Source organism: Schistocerca serialis, chromosome 8, assembly GCF_023864345.2.
Source record: "Schistocerca serialis cubense isolate TAMUIC-IGC-003099 chromosome 8, iqSchSeri2.2, whole genome shotgun sequence".
Lineage (NCBI taxonomy): Eukaryota > Metazoa > Arthropoda > Insecta > Orthoptera > Acrididae > Schistocerca > Schistocerca serialis.
Window position 1 is genome coordinate 629,512,781 of NC_064645.1, and position 23,232 is coordinate 629,536,012.

The following is a 23,232-nucleotide window of genomic DNA, read 5'->3' on the forward strand; positions in this document are numbered from 1 at the left end:
AATCTATTGGTTATGAACTGCAGATTGAAACTGAAGAAACTGCAAAAAGGTGGGAATTTAAGGAGATGGGACCTGGATAAACTGAAAGAACCAGAGGTTGTAGAGAGTTTCAGGGAGAGCATAAGGGAACAATTGACAGGAATGGGGGAAAGAAATACAGTAGAAGAAGAATGGGTAGCTCTGAGGGTTGAAGTAGTGAAGGCAGCAGAGGATCAAGTAGGTAAAAAGACGAGGGCTAGTAGAAATCCTTGGGTAACAGAAGAAATATTGAATTTAATTGATGAAAGGAGAAAATATAAAAATGCAGTAAATGAAGCAGGCAAAAGGGAATACAAACGTCTCAAAAATGAGATCGACAGAAAGTGCAAAATGGCTAAGCAGGGATGGCTAGAGGACAAATGTAAGGATGTAGAGGCTTGTCTCACTAGGGGTAAGATAGATACTGCCTACAGGAAAATTAAAGAGACCTTTGGAGAGAAGAGAACCACTTGTATGAATATCAAGAGCTCAGATGGCAACCCAGTTCTAAGCAAAGAAGGGAAGGCAGAAAGGTGGAAGGAGTATATAGAGGGTTTATACAAGGGCGATGTACTTGAGGACAATATTATGGAAATGGAAGAGGATGTAGATGAAGATGAAATGGGAGATAAGATACTGCGTGAAGAGTTTGACAGAGCACTGAAAGACCTGAGTCGAAACAAGGCCCCGGGAGTAGACAACATTCCATTAGAACTACTAATGGCCTTGGGAGAGCCAGTCATGACAAAACTCTACCATCTGGTGAGCAAGATGTATGAGACAGGCGAAATACCCACAGACTTCAAGAAGAATATAATAATTCCAATCCCAAAGAAAGCAGGTGTTGACAGATGTGAAAATTACCGAACTATCAGTTTAATAAGTCACAGCTGCAAAATACTAACGCGAATTCTTTATAGACGATTGGAAAAACTGGTAGAAGCGGACCTCGGGGAAGATCAGTTTGGATTCCGTAGAAATGTTGGAACACGTGAGGCAATACTAACCTTAAGACTTATCTTAGAAGAAAGATTAAGAAAAGGCAAACCTACGTTTCTAGCATTTGTAGACTTAGAGAAAGCTTTTGACAACGTTAACTGGAATACTCTCTTTCAAACTCTGAAGGTGCCAGGGGTAAAATACAGGGAGCGAAAGGCTATTTACAATTTGTACAGGAACCAGATGGCAGTTATAAGAGTCGAGGGGCATGAAAGGGAAGCAGTGGTTGGGAAAGGAGTGAGACAGGGTTGTAGCCTCTCCCCGATGTTATTCAATCTGTATATTGAGCAAGCAGTAAAGGAAACAAAAGAAAAATTCGCAGTAGGTATTAAAATTCATGGAGAAGAAGTAAAAACTTTGAGGTTCGCCGATGACATTGTAATTCTGTCAGAGACAGCAAAGGACTTGGAAGAGCAGTTGAACGGAATGGACAGTGTCCTGAAAGGAGGATATAAGATGAACATCAACAAAAGCAAAACGAGGATAATGGAATGTAGTCAAATTAAATCGGGTGTTGCTGAGGGGATTAGATTAGGAAATGAGACACTTAAAGTAGTAAAGGAGTTTTGCTATTTAGGGAGTAAACTAACTGAAGATGGTCGAAGTAGAGAGGATATAAAATGTAGACTGGCAATGGCAAGGAAATCGTTTCTGAAGAAGAGAAATTTGTTAACATCGAGTATGGATTTAAGTGTCAGGAAGTCATTTCTGAAAGTATTTGTATGGAGTGTAGCCATGTATGGAAGTGAAACATGGACGATAACCAGTTTGGACAAGAAGAGAATAGAAGCTTTCGAAATGTGGTGCTACAGGTAGAGGGAGACCAAGAGATCAATACACTAAGCAGATTCAGAAGGATGTAGGTTGCAGTAGGTACTGGGAGATGAAGAAGCTTGCACAGGATAGAGTAGCATGGAGAGCTGCATCAAACCAGTCTCAGGACTGAAGACCACAACAACAACAACAAATAGGTCATGTATTAAGGCAATTACAATGTCCGTTCAAGCTATCTGAGAAATAGTGTCACACATACCTTATTATTCTGCAAAAACTGTGAACTGTGTGGTTAGGTATCTACTGCTCATAGATGTTCAACAGCAAACTATTGTAGCAGTATCCTGATGTTTGCCTGCAACCTATTAATGAGGCTTAACATTTAACAACAGTGAACTGACCATAGAACTGTGTAACTTTGGGGGGTCGGGAACAGTGACAGTAAAGAACTGTGAAATGCAACTGTCAACTACATCATTTACAGTAGTCAGTGTTGAACTTTCATCCCCCATTTGGACCCAGTATAAAAATGTAATATGTCAACACTGAGGACTATCAGCAATAAAATAAAGCAGGCAAACATCACATCTCTCTCTGTACTTCACATTCTATTCTGAATGGTAAATACTAACATGGCATGCACCCATCTGCTCCCCATCACTTCAAACTTTATCATAAACTTCAAAGTTTTCATCACTTCACAAGACATTATTTGAGCGTACAGCATGCTGTACCCCACTGTTACCAGAAATATCACAAATGTCTGTCATGCAGCTGTCAAATTCAGCTGAATCTGAGTACTCTGCCCCCTTGACTTACTTAAACAGCTGTTCCAGTATCATTACTGTGAATTGGTTCATTTTACATACTCTACATTCTCTGGCAACTTACACCCTTTCTGAACACCTCCCATCCTTACCACTGAACATGGTCAACCAAAACCTGCTTCCACCGCAAACATGTTCGCTTTTTCATTTCCTTTATGTTGCTCTCCAGGATTTGTTATTACCAATCATAGTACTATTTTGTTCCCTAAAATATCTTCTTCTTTGGACCATGAGCACAGCATACATCAGCTTCCCTATCTTCATCCTTGTCTAAACCTACCTCATTGCCCATTTCATCTTCCTCCATTAAAACCAAGTGAGGTAGAAGCACATTGGACTCACATTCAGAAGTGTGATGGTTCAAATCCAGTCCAGCCATCCAGATTTAGGTTTTCCATGCTTTCCCTAAATCACTTCAGGCAAATGCCAGGATTTCTCCTTTAAAAGGACATGGTTGATTTCCTTCCACATCCTTGAAACAGTTAGAGCTTGTGCCCCATCTTCCATTACTTCATTGCTGATGGGGCACTAAATCATAATCTTCCTTCTTTCCTTCATTAGAACTGTTTTTTGGGGCATTAAAATTCCCTTGTGACACTTTGCCACACCACTTTCTGAATTTGTGGTAGTGACTGCTAAAATAGTGCTAGTAACTCAGTTCCTTGCCACCTTGTAACATTTAATAACTGCCTACTCCATCAGATAGCTATGTCAAAACTCCTCTTGTCACTCACCTGCTGAGACAGGTGCAACTTTTTACACACAGCCTTGCCAGCCTTGTGTTTTGCATCAATGTTTCCTAGCGCAGTGCTCTAGTCAACCTCTGTAATGTTGCAGTGTAGTTACTGTGCAGTAAACTGCACAAGGATAAGACCTGATTTTTTTATATTTGTGAACTAAGAATTGAATTATTAATTAATGCATGAAATAATTTCTGTTGTAGTCTATTGGAACAAATGATGTTTGTCATTTGCACTCCAAACTCGTACTTGACTCATTCCAGCAACTAGCAGAGAATGTAGTGAACACTAGCCCTGCTCACTGAGTTTAAACAAATTTGATTGTGTGCAGTACTGTTCCCAGAACTGATTGGGGCCCTGTAGTTCAGAGCTGCATAGAAGACTTGAACCAAAGACTTCAAAGATACTGTGCAATATGGCAGAAAACTGTATGGTTCTGCTAAATCACTCAAGAGTACACTACACATCAGGGATCCCTATCCACTGTGTGTGAGGTACACACAGAGTTGTTTTTTTTTTTTTTTTTGGGCGGGGGGTTGTTGACTCTCAATCTGAGACGGATAATAATAGCTGTAGGAGAACTGGGAATTTTAACGAAATGGTAAACTCCTTGATATCACTGCTGGAACATTCACAACATGATCCCAAGAGTTTGAAGAAGTCCTGAAAGGCAGCAAAGCTCTTCAAAGACTAGGCACAGGAAACTGGCCTAGCCAAAAAGTTTACAACAGTGAGAATTTTTAGTAAATCTAAATGTATATAATGTCACATCGAAAACACACTCAAGTGAAAATCGAAAGGAAGGGCCATCAATAAAGTACAACACTTAGAACTGAAAGTTTGTTCATAATTGACATCAACATAAAGTCAGGACAGAACTGATCACCTGGACAGCAAGTTCAGTTATTTGTACAAACATCAAATATTCCAGATATACAAACATTACAAACTTAAGATATTTTAAGAACCTTCTGTAAATTATAAATAAAAAATAACAAATAATTGCTGGTGGTCAGTTTGAACCAGCAACCTGCAGCACACCAGCAAGCAATGCTAACTACTACACCATGCTGTATGCACCAGAGCTCACCACAATCCTCCTTGTCATGGAGAAACAGCAGCACCATTTCAGAAGCCCTCACTGGAGCTGACTACAGTGTCCTGGATCTAGATCTCATCAGTGCTTTTCTGAATGGTGACACTAACAGATACATTCTAGCTTGTTGTTACATCCTCTTCATTATGATGAGTATCAAAGGTAGCCCTTATGATTATATTCTTTGGGATTATCATCAACTGTGTCATCAGTTCTTTTCATGCTCCTGTCATCAATCTGCACCTCTGGGCCCCATGGGGCTTCATGTGGAGGCTGTGGATGTCAGTCTCTGCGATTTTATCTTCTTGATGAAGGGTCATAATTCTTGATTTCATATGTGATCTTCAACAAGCAGTGAAGCATATGATACAGCCAAAGTAGCACTTTAGTTTCTTCTCCGATAATCTCACTTTTCACACTGGTGTGAAAAACCCATGCCATGTCTCCTAGGGTATATCATTGGCCTGTTCTTGGCATTAAGGTACTCTTGGCCCCTCTCCTGGTCTATCCAGGGTCTGTATGCATCCTAGCTGTCTTGATCCTTCAGTACTTTTGATGAGTGTTTCATACAGTCATCCTGAATAATGCCTAGTTTAAATGGGAACAGTGTATCAATTGTTTGGCTCAAATGGCTCTGAGCACTATGCGACTTAACTTCTGAGGTCATCAGTCGCCTAGGACTCAGAACTACTTAAACCTAACTAACCTAAGGACACCACACACATCCATGCCCGAGGCAGGATTCGAACCTGCGACCGTAGCGGTCGCTCAGCTCCAGACTGTAGCGCCTAGAACCGCACGGCCACACCGGCTGGCTCAATTGTTTTTTTTTGGCATCACAATCACAGAGCAGAAAGAACAATGTGGTGCCTGTAGGAGTCTTGCTTCACTATATTGTATGCTAATGTCATGACAGGCTGTATTTTATCCCAATCTTTCTGGTCAGCATCAGTGTACATTGAGATGAAGATGATTGGTTTGTGGGGCACTCAACTGCGTAGTCATTAGCACCTATACAAATTCCAGTTTGTACACAGTCCAACTTTTCACACAATTCAATCAAGCCACTGTCACGAATGATGATGATGATGATGATGATGATAATTAATGATGATGATGATGATAACACAAGCACCCAGTCCTAAGGCAGAGAAAATCCCCAACCAGGCCAGGAATCAAACCTGGGAACCCGTGATCCAAAGGCAGCAACACTAGCCACTAGACCATGAGCTTCGGACGTGTAAATTGAAAGCATATTGGCCCATGTCCTACCAAAGTGTTCTGTGAGGCCATTTGTATGCAGATGGTAGGCATTATTCTGTGTGTAAAGTCATAATGGAAAATTACTTCCGGCACTGGTCTTGACTGGAAAACTTTTACATTATCAGAGATCATCACATGTGGTTCTCCATGCTTCAAAATGATATCTTCTACTTTGTTATATCTTCTACTTTGTAATTTTTAGAGCTTTAGTGGTTGGCATGGCTGTGGTGACAGAATACCAGATAAGGCAATTACTACAAACTATTACCCAATATTTCCCATCTGCCAGCTACAGGAACCTCCTTGGAGATTGTTTCCAATTGGTGTAATGGCATTGCACTGTTGCAGGTGGTGTTAGTACAAGATGCCCCGTAGGTAACTTCTTGAGACGTTTCCATCATTGTCATTCCTTACACTGGCTTACATAGTGTCTAAGGCATCAATAAAGACCTGGCCAGTGGCACCTGTGTCTGATTCAATCTCGAGTCTTCACGAATTCCAAGTGACCACACGAATGAGCTTAGTGGAAATACTTCAGAATCAGTGACTACAGATGAGCTGAGATGACAAGTGACCGTTTCTGTCCCATCATATCACAGTTCCATTAATTAATTTGAATCCTGCTTCAGTCAGTTTTTAATTCCTGTATCTTCCCTCTGTTCAGCAGCAGTCACTTTTAATGCAGCAGTGACTGAGGTTTCACCCATGCTGCTGAGTTCTGCCAAAGAATTACTTGTAAGACAGTAGGAATCCTTGTGTATGCATCCATTTCTGTATGTCATTGTGATGACCTACTCTTAACGCCTCAGTGCCCATGTCTCCAGTGAACTTGAGGGATCATTCACTCTAGTCAGCCAGCATAAGGAATTGTGATCTGTCACAATGGTGAATTGTTTCCCAAATAAATACATCCAGAACTTGTTGATGGCACAAACAACTTTGAGGCACTCTTTCACAGTTGTAGAATAGTTGTTCTTTAACTTGCTCTGAAAGCATAAGCTATCACCTCAACATGTTTCTGAATTTATACTAGAATGGCCCATACCCCAAAACCACTAGCATTGGTGTAAAATTTTGTTTAGGCATTCTTATCATATTATGCTACAATTGGAGAAGATGTTAGCACCTCCTTAAGAGCAAGGAAAATTTTGTGTCTCATTCAGTACTCTTGCAAGGAACATGCCTTGGTACAGAAGTTCTTTAGGAATTGCCATTAGTACGAGCACATTCTGATTAAAATTTTCACATCATGAATGTGCCAAAGAGGCAGAAAATTTGAGACTGCTTTTATTTTCTCTGGATATGGATGGACCCCACTGCTGTTAACTAGGTGCCCCAAGTTTTTTATTTCTTGTGCAATGAAGGGACAATTTTTCGGATTCAACTGGAGGCCTGCAGTTTATTCATACTTCGATACAGTTGTGAAGTGGCTTAAATGTTCTTCAGATACTGCTGAAAAAACGACACTGTCATCCAAAAACGACACTGTCATCCAGAAAGCAAAGACACATTGTCTATTTAATGTGTCAGAGCAGATATGTACAGGGTGGCTGAAGCAATACATAGTCCAAATGGTATAATTTGAACTCATAGAGGCCATCAGCAGTTGTGAAGGCAGTCTTTCTGCACAACCTCATCAACCTCAATTTATCAGTAGCCTCCCCACATCTCCATAGTTGAGAAATAATGTGCTCCTTTCAAGCAGTCTATGGTGTCATTAATGCAGGGTAATGGACAGACATGTTACTTCATGATTCTGTTCAGTCATCAGTATTCAGCACAGAAAAGGACATCTGGAGAGTACAAAGGACTCTTTGATGGTTCACTGATGTCATTTTACAGCACCTTCTCCACTTTCTCTGGGATTATCCATCATTTAGTTCTGTATGAGTGCTTGCTAATTGGTGAATTATTGTCGGTGTTGATACAGTGTTTTTATCATTGGCTGATTAGTCTGTCTTTTCTCAACACCAGAGTTAAAAACATCCAAAATTGAACTATTTTGGACTCATAGCATGGATGGCAGTAACATAATATGAAGAAACAGTCTTGGTTATTTATTTACCGATGACATATTTTGCCTGATTCAGGCAACTTCAGATTGCCCTACACAAAACAGTGGCATGACCCCATTTTGCAAAATTGGAGATACTGACAAGAAATTGTGACACAACACATTGATATTAGGTGGTGTTGTGCACATGGGATACCAAGCATACAAATGTCCCTGAAAATAAATACCCTGATCAAATTATCAAAAACATTATGCAGTTTCCTATAAATAAACAGAATGGAGCTGTAAAATGGTCAGGACCCAGTGACCAACTTTTTCATTAAAATACGAGGGCAGTTCAATAAGTAATGCAACACATTTTTTTTCTCGGCCAATTTTGGTTGAAAAAACCGGAAATTTCTTGTGTAATATTTTCAAACATTCCCAGTTCGTCTCGTATAGTTTCATTGAATTCCGACAGGTGGCAGCGCTGTACGGAGCTGTTAAAATGGCGTCTGTAACGGATGTGCGTTGCAAACAACGGGCAGTGATCGAGTTTCTTTTGGCGGAAAACCAGGGCATCTCAGATATTCATAGGCGCTTGCAGAATGTCTGCGGTGATCTGGCAGTGGACAAAAGCACGGTGAGTCGTTGGGCAAAGCGTGTGTCATCATCGCCGCATGGTCAAGCAAGACTGTCTGATCTCCCGCGTGCGGGCCGGCCGTGCACAGCTGTGACTCCTGCAATGGCGGAGCGTGCGAACACGCTCGTTCGAGATGATCGACGGATCACCATCAAACAACTCAGTGCTCAACTTGACATCTCTGTTGGTAGTGCTGTCACAATTGTTCACCAGTTGGGATATTCAAAGGTTTGTTCCCGCTGGGTCCCTCGTTGTCTAACCGAACACCATAAAGAGCAAAGGAGAACCATCTGTGCGGAATTGCTTGCTCGTCATGTGGCTGAGGGTGACAATTTCTTGTCAAAGATTGTTACAGGCGATGAAACATGGGTTCATCACTTCGAACCTGAAACAAAACGGCAATCAATAGAGTGGCGCCACACCCACTCCCCTACCAAGAAAAAGTTTAAAGCCATACCCTCAGCCGATAAAGTCATGGTTACAGTCTTCTGGGACGCTGAAGGGGTTATTCTGTTCGATGTCCTTCCCCATGGTCAAACGATCAACTCTGAAGTGTATTGTGCTACTCTTCAGAAATTGAAGAAACGACTTCAGCGTGTTCGTAGCCACAAAAATCTGAACGAACTTCTCCTTCTTCATGACAACGCAAGACCTCACACAAGTCTTCGCACCCGAGAGGAGCTCACAAAACTTCAGTGGACTGTTCTTCCTTATGCACCCTACAGCCCCGATCTCGCACCGTCGGATTTCCATATGTTTGGCCCAATGAAGGACGCAATCCGTGGGAGGCACTACGCGGATGATGAAGAAGTTATTGATGCAATACGACGTTGGCTCCGACATCGACCAGTGGAATGGTACCGTGCAGGCATACAGGCCCTCATTTCAAAGTGGCGTAAGGCCGCAGCATTGAATGGAGATTACGTTGAAAAATAGTGCTGTGTAGCTAAAAGATTGGGGAATAACCTGGTGTATTTCAATGCTGAATAAAACAACCCCTGTTTCAGAAAAAAAAATGTGTTGCATTACTTATTGAACTGCCCTCGTATATATTGCACAGCACGAAAAAAGGAAAAAGAAAAAATTACAGGTTACCTTGTTGAGGCATGCAACATACTCCAATGAATACAAAACAGGATTGGCTCTACTTAGATCTGCCACTATGTAAACAAGTTGTGGGTGTAATTGCTTATATTCAGGCTACACAAATAGTACTGGGCACAGGAACACACAGAAGCGTGCACCCAGCATCAGTAGCTTACGGCAGATGGTGTCAGTGAGTTGTGAATTATTGTTTAACTGCCATATATGTGTGAGGGTTAATCAGCAAATTATGAGAGCTACTAGAAGTACTGTATGAAACTGATATGAAACTAGTTTTTTTAATAATTGTGGATAATCTATTTACAGATGTGAGCCAAAGAACAAATAATAAATAAAAATGCGTGCTGTAGTGCAAAGACATGAGAATGCTTAAAGGACCCTTAATTGATCATGACAATAATCAAAGATGTATGCAAGAGGTAATTGGTGGCACAAATCCAAGGTGATATAAAAATTAAAAAGGTTAAAATTTAAATAAGATTGTAGTATTAAGTACTAGAGGCCTACAACACTGTTAGTGTGAGATGCACAAAAATTGCGAGGTCGTCCATGGGGAACAAATGTAGAAGCATTTCTTAAGTACCAAAACGTTTTCATATGAAAGGATGTGTTGAGGCACATGCCAGCAGTAGTGAGCAACCCTTAATCTCGAAAGTATAAAGCAAATCTATGGTTAATAACTAATGTATAAATGTGACTCAGCTTCAAATATCATATTATGAAAACTTTACAAAACCCTGGAGACAACAGAGACCCAGAAGTCTCTCCTGCAATTGCTGAAAAAAGAATTTATCTTTGAGCAGAATTTTGCAGTTTCCCATCAAGAAGACCTGGTTACTCTACTTCAGAGACAGACCTTTCCACAACTAGCATGCCTGTTGTCATAAAATATCAAAAATTTATATATGATCTTCCCCTTATAGGAGACTATCCTCCTCACACAATAAAATTTATTTAAGAACAACTGCATGATCACAGAGTAAATTATTAAGGTAACTTCTCTCCTATGACTGCTCACATCACACAATTATTTTACATTTACCAGTCACTTTTAAAAGCAATGTGATGGACTCTCAATTAATAGTTACTTGGTTTGTTTTCTGGTGAACATCTTTGTGAACCATCTTGAAGGTAACTTTTTCAATAGAAATTCACCAGTATGCAATAAATCCTTCTTTTACCAGTCTTGTGTTGATGATATTGTAGCTGTTTTTAATGGTGAAATGTCCTAGACTTTTATGCTGACTAATGAATTTAGTGTGCTCCATCCAAAAGTTCTGTTTACTTATGAGAACGTGTATTTGGATGGAGTGCTAAATTCCTTGACTTATGGTTACACCCAGTAGATAGCAAAGTCCATATTGGCGTTTTCAGAAACGCAACCACCAACAAATCTGTTATTCATATGTCATCATGCCACCCATGGAGATAAATTTTAGATTTTTTTAAAATTATTCCTAAATGATTCTGGCATCAGTGTAGAACTGGAGAATCTTAAATACATTACTACAAAAATATTGTTATAGTAGTTACATTGCAAACCATCTTTATGAACTAAAAATGATCAAAGGCCACAAATGTTTCCCACATAATTTGTCACTGGTAGAAAGCAACTGTGTGCGCTTGCCATTTGTATGCAATTTTTTATGTGATTTGGGTAGATTTTTTCATGGGATGGACATACCAACAAGTGCAAGCCTCAGCAACCTGCAGGCACTGTGCTGCTGCAGCCACGCTGCCTTCCTGATTTTCCCCATATACAGCCAGCTCATACTTAATTTGTTGTTTTGCCAAATAAGAAATTCTTACCACTGGTCTTGGAACCATGATCCACCATCGTTAACAAATACACCTGAAACCAAAAATATCCAAACATTAATTTGATTCACATAAATTTAATCATAAAATTTTACCCCTACCACTAGACTGGATCAGAACCCTGCCACTCGTTTACAACCACGCTCCGCTACCATTGAAATGCACTAGGGAGCTGGTGTTGAGTACAAAGGTACTGAGCCATAATGAATTTATTAACGTTTCGAAATACACTAACGAATGTATTTTTAAAAAGTAAAAATCCAAGAATAACATCAAATTGCCTCCAGAACTGAAAAGGCTAAATTTCAAAAACACAACTGATAGCAAACACCTTACAATGGCCACAGTGTAAAATCACTTCCTTTAAGTAAAGAATATTAAATGAAGTAAAAATAAATTTACATTACAAACAACAAAACATATGATCAAATGAGTATGTCAGAGATATCAATCATCACCTATTGCCAGTATTTATCAAAATGCCATTGCCTTTGAAGTAGCCAAAATGACTGACAAATGTGGTTCAAATTTATGGTGATAGAGGCGGTGGCAGAGGCAACACCAGTAACAATAATTCCTCCTTCTCCACTAACATAGGATGTAGGTTGCTGCTACCACAGCACTAGAAAACCTTATTAAACATTTCAATCATGGTACACGGGCATCTTTAACTAGAGTACAGTTAACAAGAGATAGAATCACCTATCCTGTAACACAGAGGCAACTCGTTAATTATTCAGTAAAACTTAACATACTACAAATGCAGAAAAGTACAAACATTGTGCAAGAAACTTTGACTTGACTACTGAGGCAAAAATTTCCCCTTTTTTTTTATGCAGACAATTTTTAGTAAACAGCTCAAGCTCATGATACTAGCCATCATGCATTCTATACCCTCAGATTCTGAAATCAGTTTGGAATAATGATAGCCACAAGCCCACACACATTGACAGAACTGAATTCCAGTAGTAACAGGCAAAACCTTCATGAATAACACATTTATATATATAACATTGGGCAACCAGGATACGGAGTCAAAATAGCCACCACACGACACCAAGTGACGTGCAAACTAATCTGATGCTCACTGTGATTTCTCGTAAAATCCTGTGCCCGTTGACAAATGCTTGCTTAGAGAGCACCGAGAGAAGAAAGTAACAAAGATTACTTGTAGTCAGAAACCCACGAGTATCAACCACCAGACCACGTCCAGTACTTGCAAAGGTCAGACCATCTCCAACCCAGTACCACAATGGATACAAACTGCTTGCAACTTCAATAGTAGAGGACATGCCGAATACTGTGGATCCTGCCAAAGTAGCTTTTAAGAAGCAATGTTCACAGCTGTGACCAACACTCAGCCCCGCCAAACCCGCAGTGAGCAAAGACACCAGTCTGCCAGGCCATGGCAGATGCTGGGCCACAACAACAAGCCACCACACTTGCTCTCCTCGCTGCCCATGTCACACTCTCCACTTTTTCTCCAGGTCTCCGCAGCCCTTAACTATTTTCTCCTCTAGCCTACCCTCTGCTGGCAACAGTAATGCTCCATGCCCTCTTGTGGTCAGAGGGATTCCAAATCCACAGGAATTATGCGGAATTAAATGCAGGTGCACAGCACAGATTCCATGCAACGTGTCTAAGCTATCTTGTGTTTGTAAATAAAATAAAATAAATAAATAATATTGGTTACTTTTTAAATTGTAATTTCTAGCCTTCATGTTTTATATATAGCTTTATTATTGGGTATGGTACTGGGGTCAAACAACTGCCTGAAGTAATCTTTTTTATATGTGCTCGTTGGAACTTCACGAACCTGGAACTCCTGATCTTCCACAGTTTATGATTGCTTGCAAGGCCTGTAAGGCATCTAATCTGAGGATGACGTCATGACATTTTGTTAAACCATCAAATTTGATGGGATTTGTTCTGTCATTGACAGTTATTCTTGCAATAGATGTTCCTGTTGGCTGGACATGATGACATCAATAAGATGTCCTAAAAATCTTGGTAACTGTTTTTCTTGGAGAATTTTAGTCTGTGGTGCACTCAAATCCACAGATGGTCACCTTGTTTAGTTTTCCTAAATTTGGCAACTAAGTGAGTGGTTGGTTCTCTGGTTCTCTGTACAGTAATGGGGAGTGGATATGGTGTGTTCAGGAGTGACCTTGTCCATGGGAAACTGATTAGCTTGCTACCATCGGTCAACTATACTTGTCTGTCCTTCCATGTGATGTTATACTCAGTGAAGGAGCTGGTTGTACCTGCATTAGTTGAGTACTGGGTTCTCGTTTGTTGTTGGCAGCATTAACCCTAGCTGACCAAGTCCAATCTTTATGATCTGATAGTCAAATGTAAATACAAATATATTCTCTTATTATTTGTTGTATTGGAGAAGCCAGGGCATGCCGGTTTTCCACAACTGCCATAGGGACCACATTCAGGAGTCAGTTATATCTCTTTTTCAGGAGTCGGTCGTATCTCTTTTGTCCAACTTTTTCTGTTGCATTTTCTTCATGTGCTTGCACCCCTAGGTGGATTCTTCTGTTGTTGTGACATCCTTTACCAGAAGAGCTTGGTATTTGTCTTCTGTAACTCCTTTCATCAAATGAGACATTTTGTTGACTTCTGTCATATTTGGATTCACAATGTTGTGAAAGGCCAAACAATTCATGAAAGTATTCAAAAAGATTTCGGGCTCGCAGCCAGTCGTCGTTGGCTTCCATCCACGATATTTTGACTGGACATCTGCCAGCCATCCTCAGGTGAGCCATCAAAGACTGGCGAAGACGCCCTCCATTCCGCAATATACAGCGTGCAGCAAGTATTCCACACACGCGTCAAAATCATATTGACAGACGAAACACACTGCCCGCCAGCAGCGCCCTCGCTGGTGGAACTGCAGAACTCAGCTGTCTTCAGCGTTGTCAATTGTCGCGGCCATCGAAGTACTCTGATGTCTTCGTCTGGAGCACATCTTAAAGATGATGGGGTTCCATGCATTATCTCGCTGGTAGCCATTGGCACGGTTCATAAGATTGTCTGTTATGTGAATTTCCACTGATTCTTTTATGACAGAGTCTTAAAAGGACGTTGCTGTGGCCAAAATCGTTGTCTTGTCATACTCCATTGAGTGTCCAGTGGAAATGCAATGCTCAGCAATTGCATACTTGCTTGGCTGCAAAAGGGTAGTACAGTGTTGATGTTCAGTGCAATGTTCTTCTACTGTTTGCAATGTTCGTCCTATATACGACGTGCCACACTGACAAGGTATTTTATAAATTCCCGGCTTCCATAATACCAGATCGTCTTTCACCGATCCCAGCAGGTCGGAAATCTTCGACGGTGGACGGAAAATCACTTTCACTTCGAAACCGTGGAGGATTCTTACAATTTTGAAGGAAATGTTGCCAACAAAGGAAAGAAAAGCTAAAGTTTTAGTAGGCGTGCTCTCGTATTTCTCTACTCCCTGTTTGTTTGGCTTGATTATTAGTGCCTTGCTAATCTGCTATCCATTCTCTTTGAAAACCCTCTCCAGGCTACCAGCTAGATAATGCGTGGAACCCCATCATCTCTAAGATCTGCTCCAGACGAAGACATCAGAGTACTCCGATGGCCACGGCAATTGACAATGCCGAAGACAGCTGAGTTCTGCAGTTCCACCAGCGAGGGCGCTGCTGGCGGGCAGTGTGTTTCGTCTGTCAATATGATTTTGACGCGTGTGCGGAATACTCGCTGCACGCTGTATATTGCGGAATGGAGGGCGTCTTCGTCAGTCTTCGATGGCTCACCTGAGGATGGCTGGCAGTTGTCCAGTCGAAATATCATGGATGGAAGCTAACGAAGACCGGCTGCAAGCCCGATATCTTTTTGAATATTTAGTTCACGGGGAAAATTTTAAATTTCACAATTTGTGAAAGGCCAAACCATTCTTTATGCATGACCGTGTCATTTTACGATGATGTTGGCACTTTTCTTGAATTTTATTTCTGCTAACAGACTTAATTGTCACCAGATGTTTTTTTCAGTTTAGCCTGGAATTTGTCCCAGCTATTGAGCCTCTATTCACTGTTGTTCATCCATTGCTTGTATGTGTCATCCAAGTGAAAGTGTATATTCACCAAAACCATCATGTCATCCCACCTGTCGTATTTGGTGACTCAGTTGAGTCCTTTCAGTCTTTTCATCTGGATCTGACCTATGACTCCAAGATACACTGACAGATGTGTGATGTGGTGATGTGCAGCTGACTTACCATTTTCTGTAATCCATCTGTTGCCTGAACACATACACACACACACACACACACACACACACACACACACACACACACGCACACACACACACACACACACACACACACTCACACTCTCCCCTTCCTCGGTAGAATTTTTTTCTGACACCAGTGTATAGCCAGAACACAACTGACCTCCTGGATGAAGAGTGCAGTTATTTACACAAACCTTGAATATTCTGGTTATACAAACATAAGGTATTTCAAAAACTTTCCACAAATGTTAAATCCAAAATAACAAATAACTGCTGCTGGTCAGGTTTGAACCAGTCACTTTTAGCACACCAGCCAGCAATACTAACCACTACATCACAGTATTGAAAGGATAGGCTAATGGGAAATTGATGTGGTTTATTTGTCTCACTAGACAATAAACTCAAATTCACCAAAGATAGAAACTGATGCCACATGTAAAATTGTTTGGGTAAGACTCTCTATCAAGGTTGGAGATCAACTTTTAATTTCAAGCTTCTGTCAACCACTAGACTCTGTTGCAGTGTTTGTAGGCTATTGCTGTCTGGGTCTCCTACTGATGTTCTGTACATCAGTTCTTCAGTATTGGCATAGATGTTTGTTCTGTTTGTTAATTATTCTTTCAAGATTTTTAATTTTTTAAATTTTTTACTTTTTTTACACTTTTAATTCCTACTAAAAGAAAATGTACATGGTATGGGATCTAAAAAAATCATCTCTTCTATTAACTGAAACAGCTATAAAGTGTCATGTAACAACCAATCTCTTGCAAATCTGATATTTTTAAATTTTTGTATTGCAAGGAAATTGCAATTAATTTCTTCCAGAGCCAAAGGTAAATTGATATCTACTTAAAAAATCCATTTTTCTTACAGTATTTTATACTATTGTGTGCACCAACAACAACTCAGAAATGTTGCAGCAGTAGTACAATTTATAAATCTCTCACTTAATTATCATTACTAAATTTGGTTGTACAAATACTTTTTATGTAAAATGTGAATAGGAATGCTCACTGTTTATTGCATCTATCACTTGCTTCTGCTAATTTCTTGCACTACACAACATGTGAAATTTTCTTTTTAATGACTTTTTTTCACAGAATTATCTTGCCCGAAGTCTCATAGGACACTGTTACTATAAGCTAGGTGATAAAAAAAAGGCTGCTGAATGTTATAACTTCGTTGTAGATGCTGAAGATCGTCCCAAAAACCTACACCTGGTAAACATTAGGTAAACTAATGTTTCACACATTACTTCTGTTTTAAATTTTTCATAGCGGACTTTAGAAAGTAAATTACACTTGTTGTTCCATGTTAAGACCACTGCAAAACAAGAGCAATGCATTATGAAAACAGAGTAAGTGTTCCGGGCTTTCTGCAGACTCAGTTCTGCTGTGACACAGTTAACAGGTGCGTCATGACATGGAAGTCAAATGGTACAGCAGCTGGAAACATACACCAAAATTAAAATTCTTACAGACAAAATGGCTATATCACATGCAGCATTCACCATCACATTCTGGAAGTATATGGACCAATACAATGTTGCATCCAGCCATGGTGAAATGATGCCAACAATTTAACCAAGGCTGCACAGATGAGGATCATGATGATGAGGAAGGAAGGCCACCAAGATCAACCACAGACAATAATGTCCAGGCAGTTGAGTAAATTCACAACTCATAAATTATTCAATAAAAGAGTGCTCACACGGCAGTTGTCAAATGGCTCCATGATCAAGGACGGGATTTCTATTATCAGGCAGATGAGCTATTGGTAGAACATTCTGACCATTGGCTATGGAGACTTGGTGACTATGTGACTATGTTGAAAACTAGTGTCATGCATCTGTGTCATTTTGAAGTGTTGTGCAGCATTCAATAAAAGTTACTTGGTCTGTCACAATAATGTGGAACTTACTTTCTGAAGTCCCCTCTTATGCAAGGTATCTATATATTGTCTGCTCCTACTTTAAGAACACCTATTGTGAATTTAGCATTATCTCCATCCACTCTGAGACACACACAAGTGTGATTTTCTTTGTAATTTTCTGTTGACAATAATTAGTTTTGCATGCAAAATTAAATCATCCTATTCAACAGTCAAATGAGTTTTGTTGTTCAGGCCCGCTTACTTATACCAGATAAATACACAGATCCTATGATTTTATTTAATTATGCCATCCCAGCACAAGCTTTACAAAACTGTGCTCTTTTAACCCAATCAATTCATCCTTAACTATGATTTGTATTTGTATTTCTTTATTGGTCCTGTAAATCACGTTTAGGTACATATTTTGCACAAGCGATGTAGGACAAGTCAGGTTGGTACAGTATATACATCATCATACACATTGTTATTTTGAAAAGATAAATAATTAAAAATTATTCAATACATGTTGAATATTAATGACAACATTTATATAATAAAATAAAATGATAGGTTGGTTAAGAATATTTGAGCAGTTACACTATACTTTTCTGGCACTCTAAAAACTCAGAAACAGAATAGAAGCAGTGGTCAAGCAAGTACTCTTTCAGTTTCACTTTAAACTTTTGTAAATTTTGCATATGTTTCAAATAGGATGGCATGTGAATGTGCAGCATTATGCCAGTATGATACACTCCTCTCTTACAAATGTTTGTACTTACTGTACTGACATGCAAATAACGCTTCTGCCTAGTATCATGAGGGTGGAAATCACAGTTATACTTGATGATATTTCCATCTTTTAAAATACTTCCTTTTGTGAAATTTAGTATTTCATACATATATAAGCAAGGAAGAGCCAGTATATTGAGATTTTTAAAAATTGGTCTTCAGGAGTCTCTGTACTTAGCATGGTTTATTAGTCTAATAATCTTTTTCTTGCACCCCATCTCTGAGAATGAGACCTATGCCTTCCCATCTGCTAGATGAATAGTCACTACATTATGTTAAAAAGCTATTTAAGCTTCCTATGTCCCTTTCTCACCTGGGACTACCACTACTGCTTCTACTGCTGCTGCTGCTGTTGTTGTTATTGTTGTTGTGGTCTTCAGTGCCAAGTCCAACTTATTGCAACTCTCCATGTTATAGTATTCTCTGCAAGCTTTTTCATCTCTGGACAACTGCTGCAGCCTACATCCATTTGAACCCACTTGGCGTATTTAAGCCTTAGTCTCCCTCTACAGCATCCCCCGCCCCTAACTGATCCTTTTTTTTAATCAGATTGTGCACAGCAAATCTTCAACACTCTTCTTTAGTACTATATTTAAATATCTATTTGAAACTTGACTAACCTGAATTTGCCACATTGGTCTCACTGATGTCTTTTTGGTATCTGGTTCCTTGCTGTAATCTGATTCTATAAAAAATTTAAGTAATGGATGCAACACCGTACTAGTTAGCTTGGCTTCTTATTATATTTATTATCATTCATAGTCTTATGATGATCAGCTTGTCCACATGAGTTCACACAGCATTTTGATCACAGGTAGTAATTGCACTACGTTGTGGAGTATTTTGACAATGGTGACTTAATTTCGGTATTTTTTCTCTCTCCTATTCTTTTAATGAAACATAGTAAGACATTTACACATGTTTACAAGTTGGTGACTAAATGAGCACCGAATCAAAGAACTAGCACAAATACATTTACACTGGCATGGAATAACAACATATAGGTGTCAGCAATTTAGTTACTGGGTGCCAACTGAAATTGAGACGTTAACTTGATGCTTTCTTATCATGTACAGCTAACTCTTATACAGAGATGATGATTGAGTGAATACTAACCATGAACATTGAGATGTTAATGTTAAATTGCTGCTTGCTCTACACACACTGACAGAAGCATTTTCCATTACTCACATTTATAGATGAACATAAGAATAAATTACAAAATATGGATATACATTCAGGTAATTCATACAAAAGAGAGCAAATTTAGAGGATACTGAATTATACTGGGAAAAATAACAAGTCTATTTCACAACATAATAGTAATAACTATTTAAAAATGGTTTGGATAACTTTAAAATTAACAAAATAATAAGAACCATGCTGGGCATACAATGTAAACATTCATGAATACTTACCAAGCTACATGTAAATTTCACAGGTTCTTAATTTCGTTAATTTGCTTAATTTCTTAACCAACACATTATTGTGATAACTAAAATTATTTCCTAGGTCAGAAAAATTAGGGCAAGAAAACACATTTAAGGTCAAATAACACAAGTATTTACCGGGGTGGTAATTTTAATTATCAATAATTTCTGAAATAGAAAGTTCTTGGGAAAACCATAATGCTTGTTGAAAAGAGGGACTGAAGAGGTTTTGACTGAGGTACATTATTTTACAAATTGCTTTTGCTTACTGAAAATCTCAACTCCATGTGTTATGTAGGTACCAAAAATGTTTAATTATGGTACCTTTTAAATAAATTTTTAGATAAATTAATTATTTATTGGTAGTTAGACATAATGGGCATACTTAGTGAACAATTAAATTTTGTGAACATTGGACTTAATAATAAATTGGTCATTTCATGTAACTAAATCATATGTACTACATAAATGAAAAAAGAAAATATATATGTATATTTAAGGAGTAGAACTGTAGTAAGTGCAGCCATCTTGAGAATATTATGTTTTGTATTCCCTTCTTGTCTGACTGTTTTTCATCTTAAGTTTCACTTCTTTAGAAGGCTACACTCCAGAAAAATATTTCTGGAAAGGGCTTTCTAGTGAAGGAGATATCAAGGTGGTAAGGTAATGACCATGGTTCTCTCTTCTAATCATCAATACTTCTATTACACAACAAACGTACAGGTCGAAGACTAGGCCATTACTGAGGTCCCGGAAGTATACAAACAAAGATCAACTCGAAGACATAATACACATATGATGTTCTGGCCTATCGATCCATGGATCGACACCACATAGCCCCCCCCCCCCCCCCCCACCCTGCAGTATGGAGTACGTACTCGAAGGTGGAGGGGGGGGGGGGGTTGGTGAGAGTTTAAGTGGGTTACAGTGAGTTCCTCTGCGCCATGTTCACGGGCCGTGTGGGAGGAGAGCATAGACCACATCATGGAATGCTGATGCTGAAGTCTTGAAGCGACATCGGCGGTTGTAGTCGTCGGCTGGTGCAGGAGCGCTGGTGTGGAAAAGTGTCGTTGGCAGGGAATCTAATGATCACCTTTCCACTTGGCCTAACATAAGCATGTAGGTTGCCACACGTAGCACTTCGAGAGATTTTGAAATGCTTCACTACACACTGAGACACACCAACTAATAAGTCACACGAATAGTCACACGCAAGCAGCACTAATGCGGTATCACCACTAATGACAACAAAGAAACCACAAATGTCATTAGGATGAACGTGGGTAGAGAGCTCATAAGTGGCGCCTGCTAACAGAGAGGTATGCTGAGCCGGTGGGGTGGGGAAACCGTAGCAGGGTGAGGGCGGTGTGCTGTGAGTAGAGGAGTGAGTGTCAGACGGTGAGGTCTGAGTGGGTGTGGCAGTAACCTGCGGGATGCACCGGTTAGAAGAGCGGCGCGGTGTGCTGTCGCATGAAGATGGAACTGTTATATTAGAGCCGTGGGAGCTGGGGCCTCTGCTATGGGAGCCAGGATGCGGAAAACTCCGGAATGAGTGTGGGCTCGTTGACGGGGCCGGTGTAGGCATGAGTTTACTCGAATCATGAGCAGAGGAAGAAGGCCGAGGGTGGCCAGAGAGTGTGGTCTCTTCAATGGTGGGTGAGGTAGGGGAAAACTTGACGTGTGCAGGTTTAACCTTTTTGAGGGAGACAGTAGTTACTGAGCCCTTAATTATGATGTCCATTGTGTTACTGGTTCGTTTGACAACTCTGTACAGGCCTGTGTAAGGGGGCTGTAACGGAGCTTTTACAGTGTCGTCACGAAGGAACACAAATTCACAAGTGTCTAGCGCCTTGGGAACATATATGTGCGGTGGAGTGTGGCTGGTAGGGGGTGGGGGTTGAAGCTTGTTACAGTGTAACTTCACCCGTTCTACCAAGTATGGCAGTTCGGATGATTTGGCGACTGGAGTAGCAGCAACAAGTTCGGCTGGCAGTGTAAGGGACTGGCCACAGACGAAGTTGGCCACTGAGCCTTTAAGGTCTTCCTTGAAAGTGGCTCACAAACTGAGTAAGATGAATGGCAGGGCTTCTGTCCAAAGGAGGCCATGGCAACGTAGGGTTGTCTTAAGTGTCCTATGCCAGTGTTCCACGAGGCCGTTGCTTTGGGGGTGGTATGATGCTGAATGAATTTTCTTGATGCCATACAGCCTACATAGTTCAGAAAACAAGGCAGACTCAAATTGAGGGCCTTGGTCAGTCATCAAGTAACCAGGGCAGCCAAAGCGTGAAATCCAAGTGTCTATGAAGGATCGTGCCACTGATTCGGATGTAATATTGGGTAGCGGTGCAGCTTCCACCCAATGAGAGGTTCTGTTTATAATAGATATCACGTATCTGTAACCCTTGGAGGTGTGAGGGGCCCACCAAGTCGATGTGAATGTGCTGGAAGCGACTGGGAGGAGCGGTGAAGCTGCCTAGTGGGGGCGATGGGTGCCGCGAAACTTTACGAAACTTTATTTTGTTGGCACAAAATGCAGGCACAGGCCCAGGCTTGGCAGTCGCGATGCGTGTTGCACCAGACAAAGTGCTCTTAAATTAGTCTGGTGGAGGCTCTCACACCTGGATGAGCTAGGTTGTGTAATTTGTCAAACACTTGTCTCTGTAGAGGTTTGGGTATGAAGGGACGCAGCGTACCAGTTGATTCGTCACACCAAACCTCGCCTATGACACTGGGAAAGGTGGATCGCATGGGTTTGAGTGACGAGCTGTGATCGGTAATAAGGTCCATAGTGTCCATGTCGGCAGACTGCAGTTGAGGCAAGTTAGAGAGGTCTATCAGAGTTGTGAGAGCGCTGACACGAGACAAAAAATCTGCGAACCCATTCCGTTCACCCTTGATGTATCATATGTCAGAGGTAAATTACAATATAAAGTCCAAATGACAGAAGCGTCTTGGTGGAGTGTCGGTCAGGGGGTTCTTTACAGCAGCAACCAAAGGTTTATGGTCGGTTAAAATGTAGAAGTCCCTACCCTCAACCTTGGTGCGAAAGTGTTTCACAGCCTCGTAAACTGCCAAGAGATCCCTATCAAAGGCTGAGTCCTTTTTTTGAGCACCATTGAGCTTCTTAGAAAAGAACTGCAAAGTAGAGGTAGTATCTCTGACAGTTTGGCTGAGGACAGCACCTACTGTGGTATCACTGGCACCCACGGTAATAAAAAATGTAGCGTCTGGATGCGGGTGGGCAGCAGTCACTGCGTTTGCTAGTAGGTGCTTCAGTTTGTCAAAAGCTTGTTCCATGGCAGGGGTCCAAGGGACCAGGCAGATACCGGTCATATTTTTGCCAGAAAGGGCGTCTGTTAGGGGAGCCTGAACCTCGGCTGTAGCAGGCAAGTGCTTCCTATAATAGTTAACTGTTCTGATGAACCTGCACATCTCCTTAAATGAGTGAGGGCGTGGCAAATCCAAAACAGGTTTGATTTTATCCTTGGGAGGAGTGAGGGCCTTAGCTGACACGATGTTGCCTAAGAATCTTACAGAAGTCTGGTGCAACTGGAGCTTCTTATTATTCAGTTCAACACTGGCAGTGGTAAGAGGGTC

At 40.5% G+C, this 23,232-nt stretch overlaps 1 protein-coding gene across 1 annotated transcript in view; it reads left to right on the forward strand.

The window, feature by feature from the left end:
• LOC126416484 (cilia- and flagella-associated protein 70-like) overlaps positions 1–23,232 on the forward strand; it is a 282,811-nt gene that overhangs the window by 205,062 nt on the left and 54,517 nt on the right. Inside the window, exon 11 of the mRNA XM_050084221.1 lies at positions 16,645–16,775. Within this exon, the coding sequence (XP_049940178.1) occupies positions 16,645–16,775 (131 nt within the window). The remainder of the gene's footprint in view (positions 1–16,644; positions 16,776–23,232) is intronic.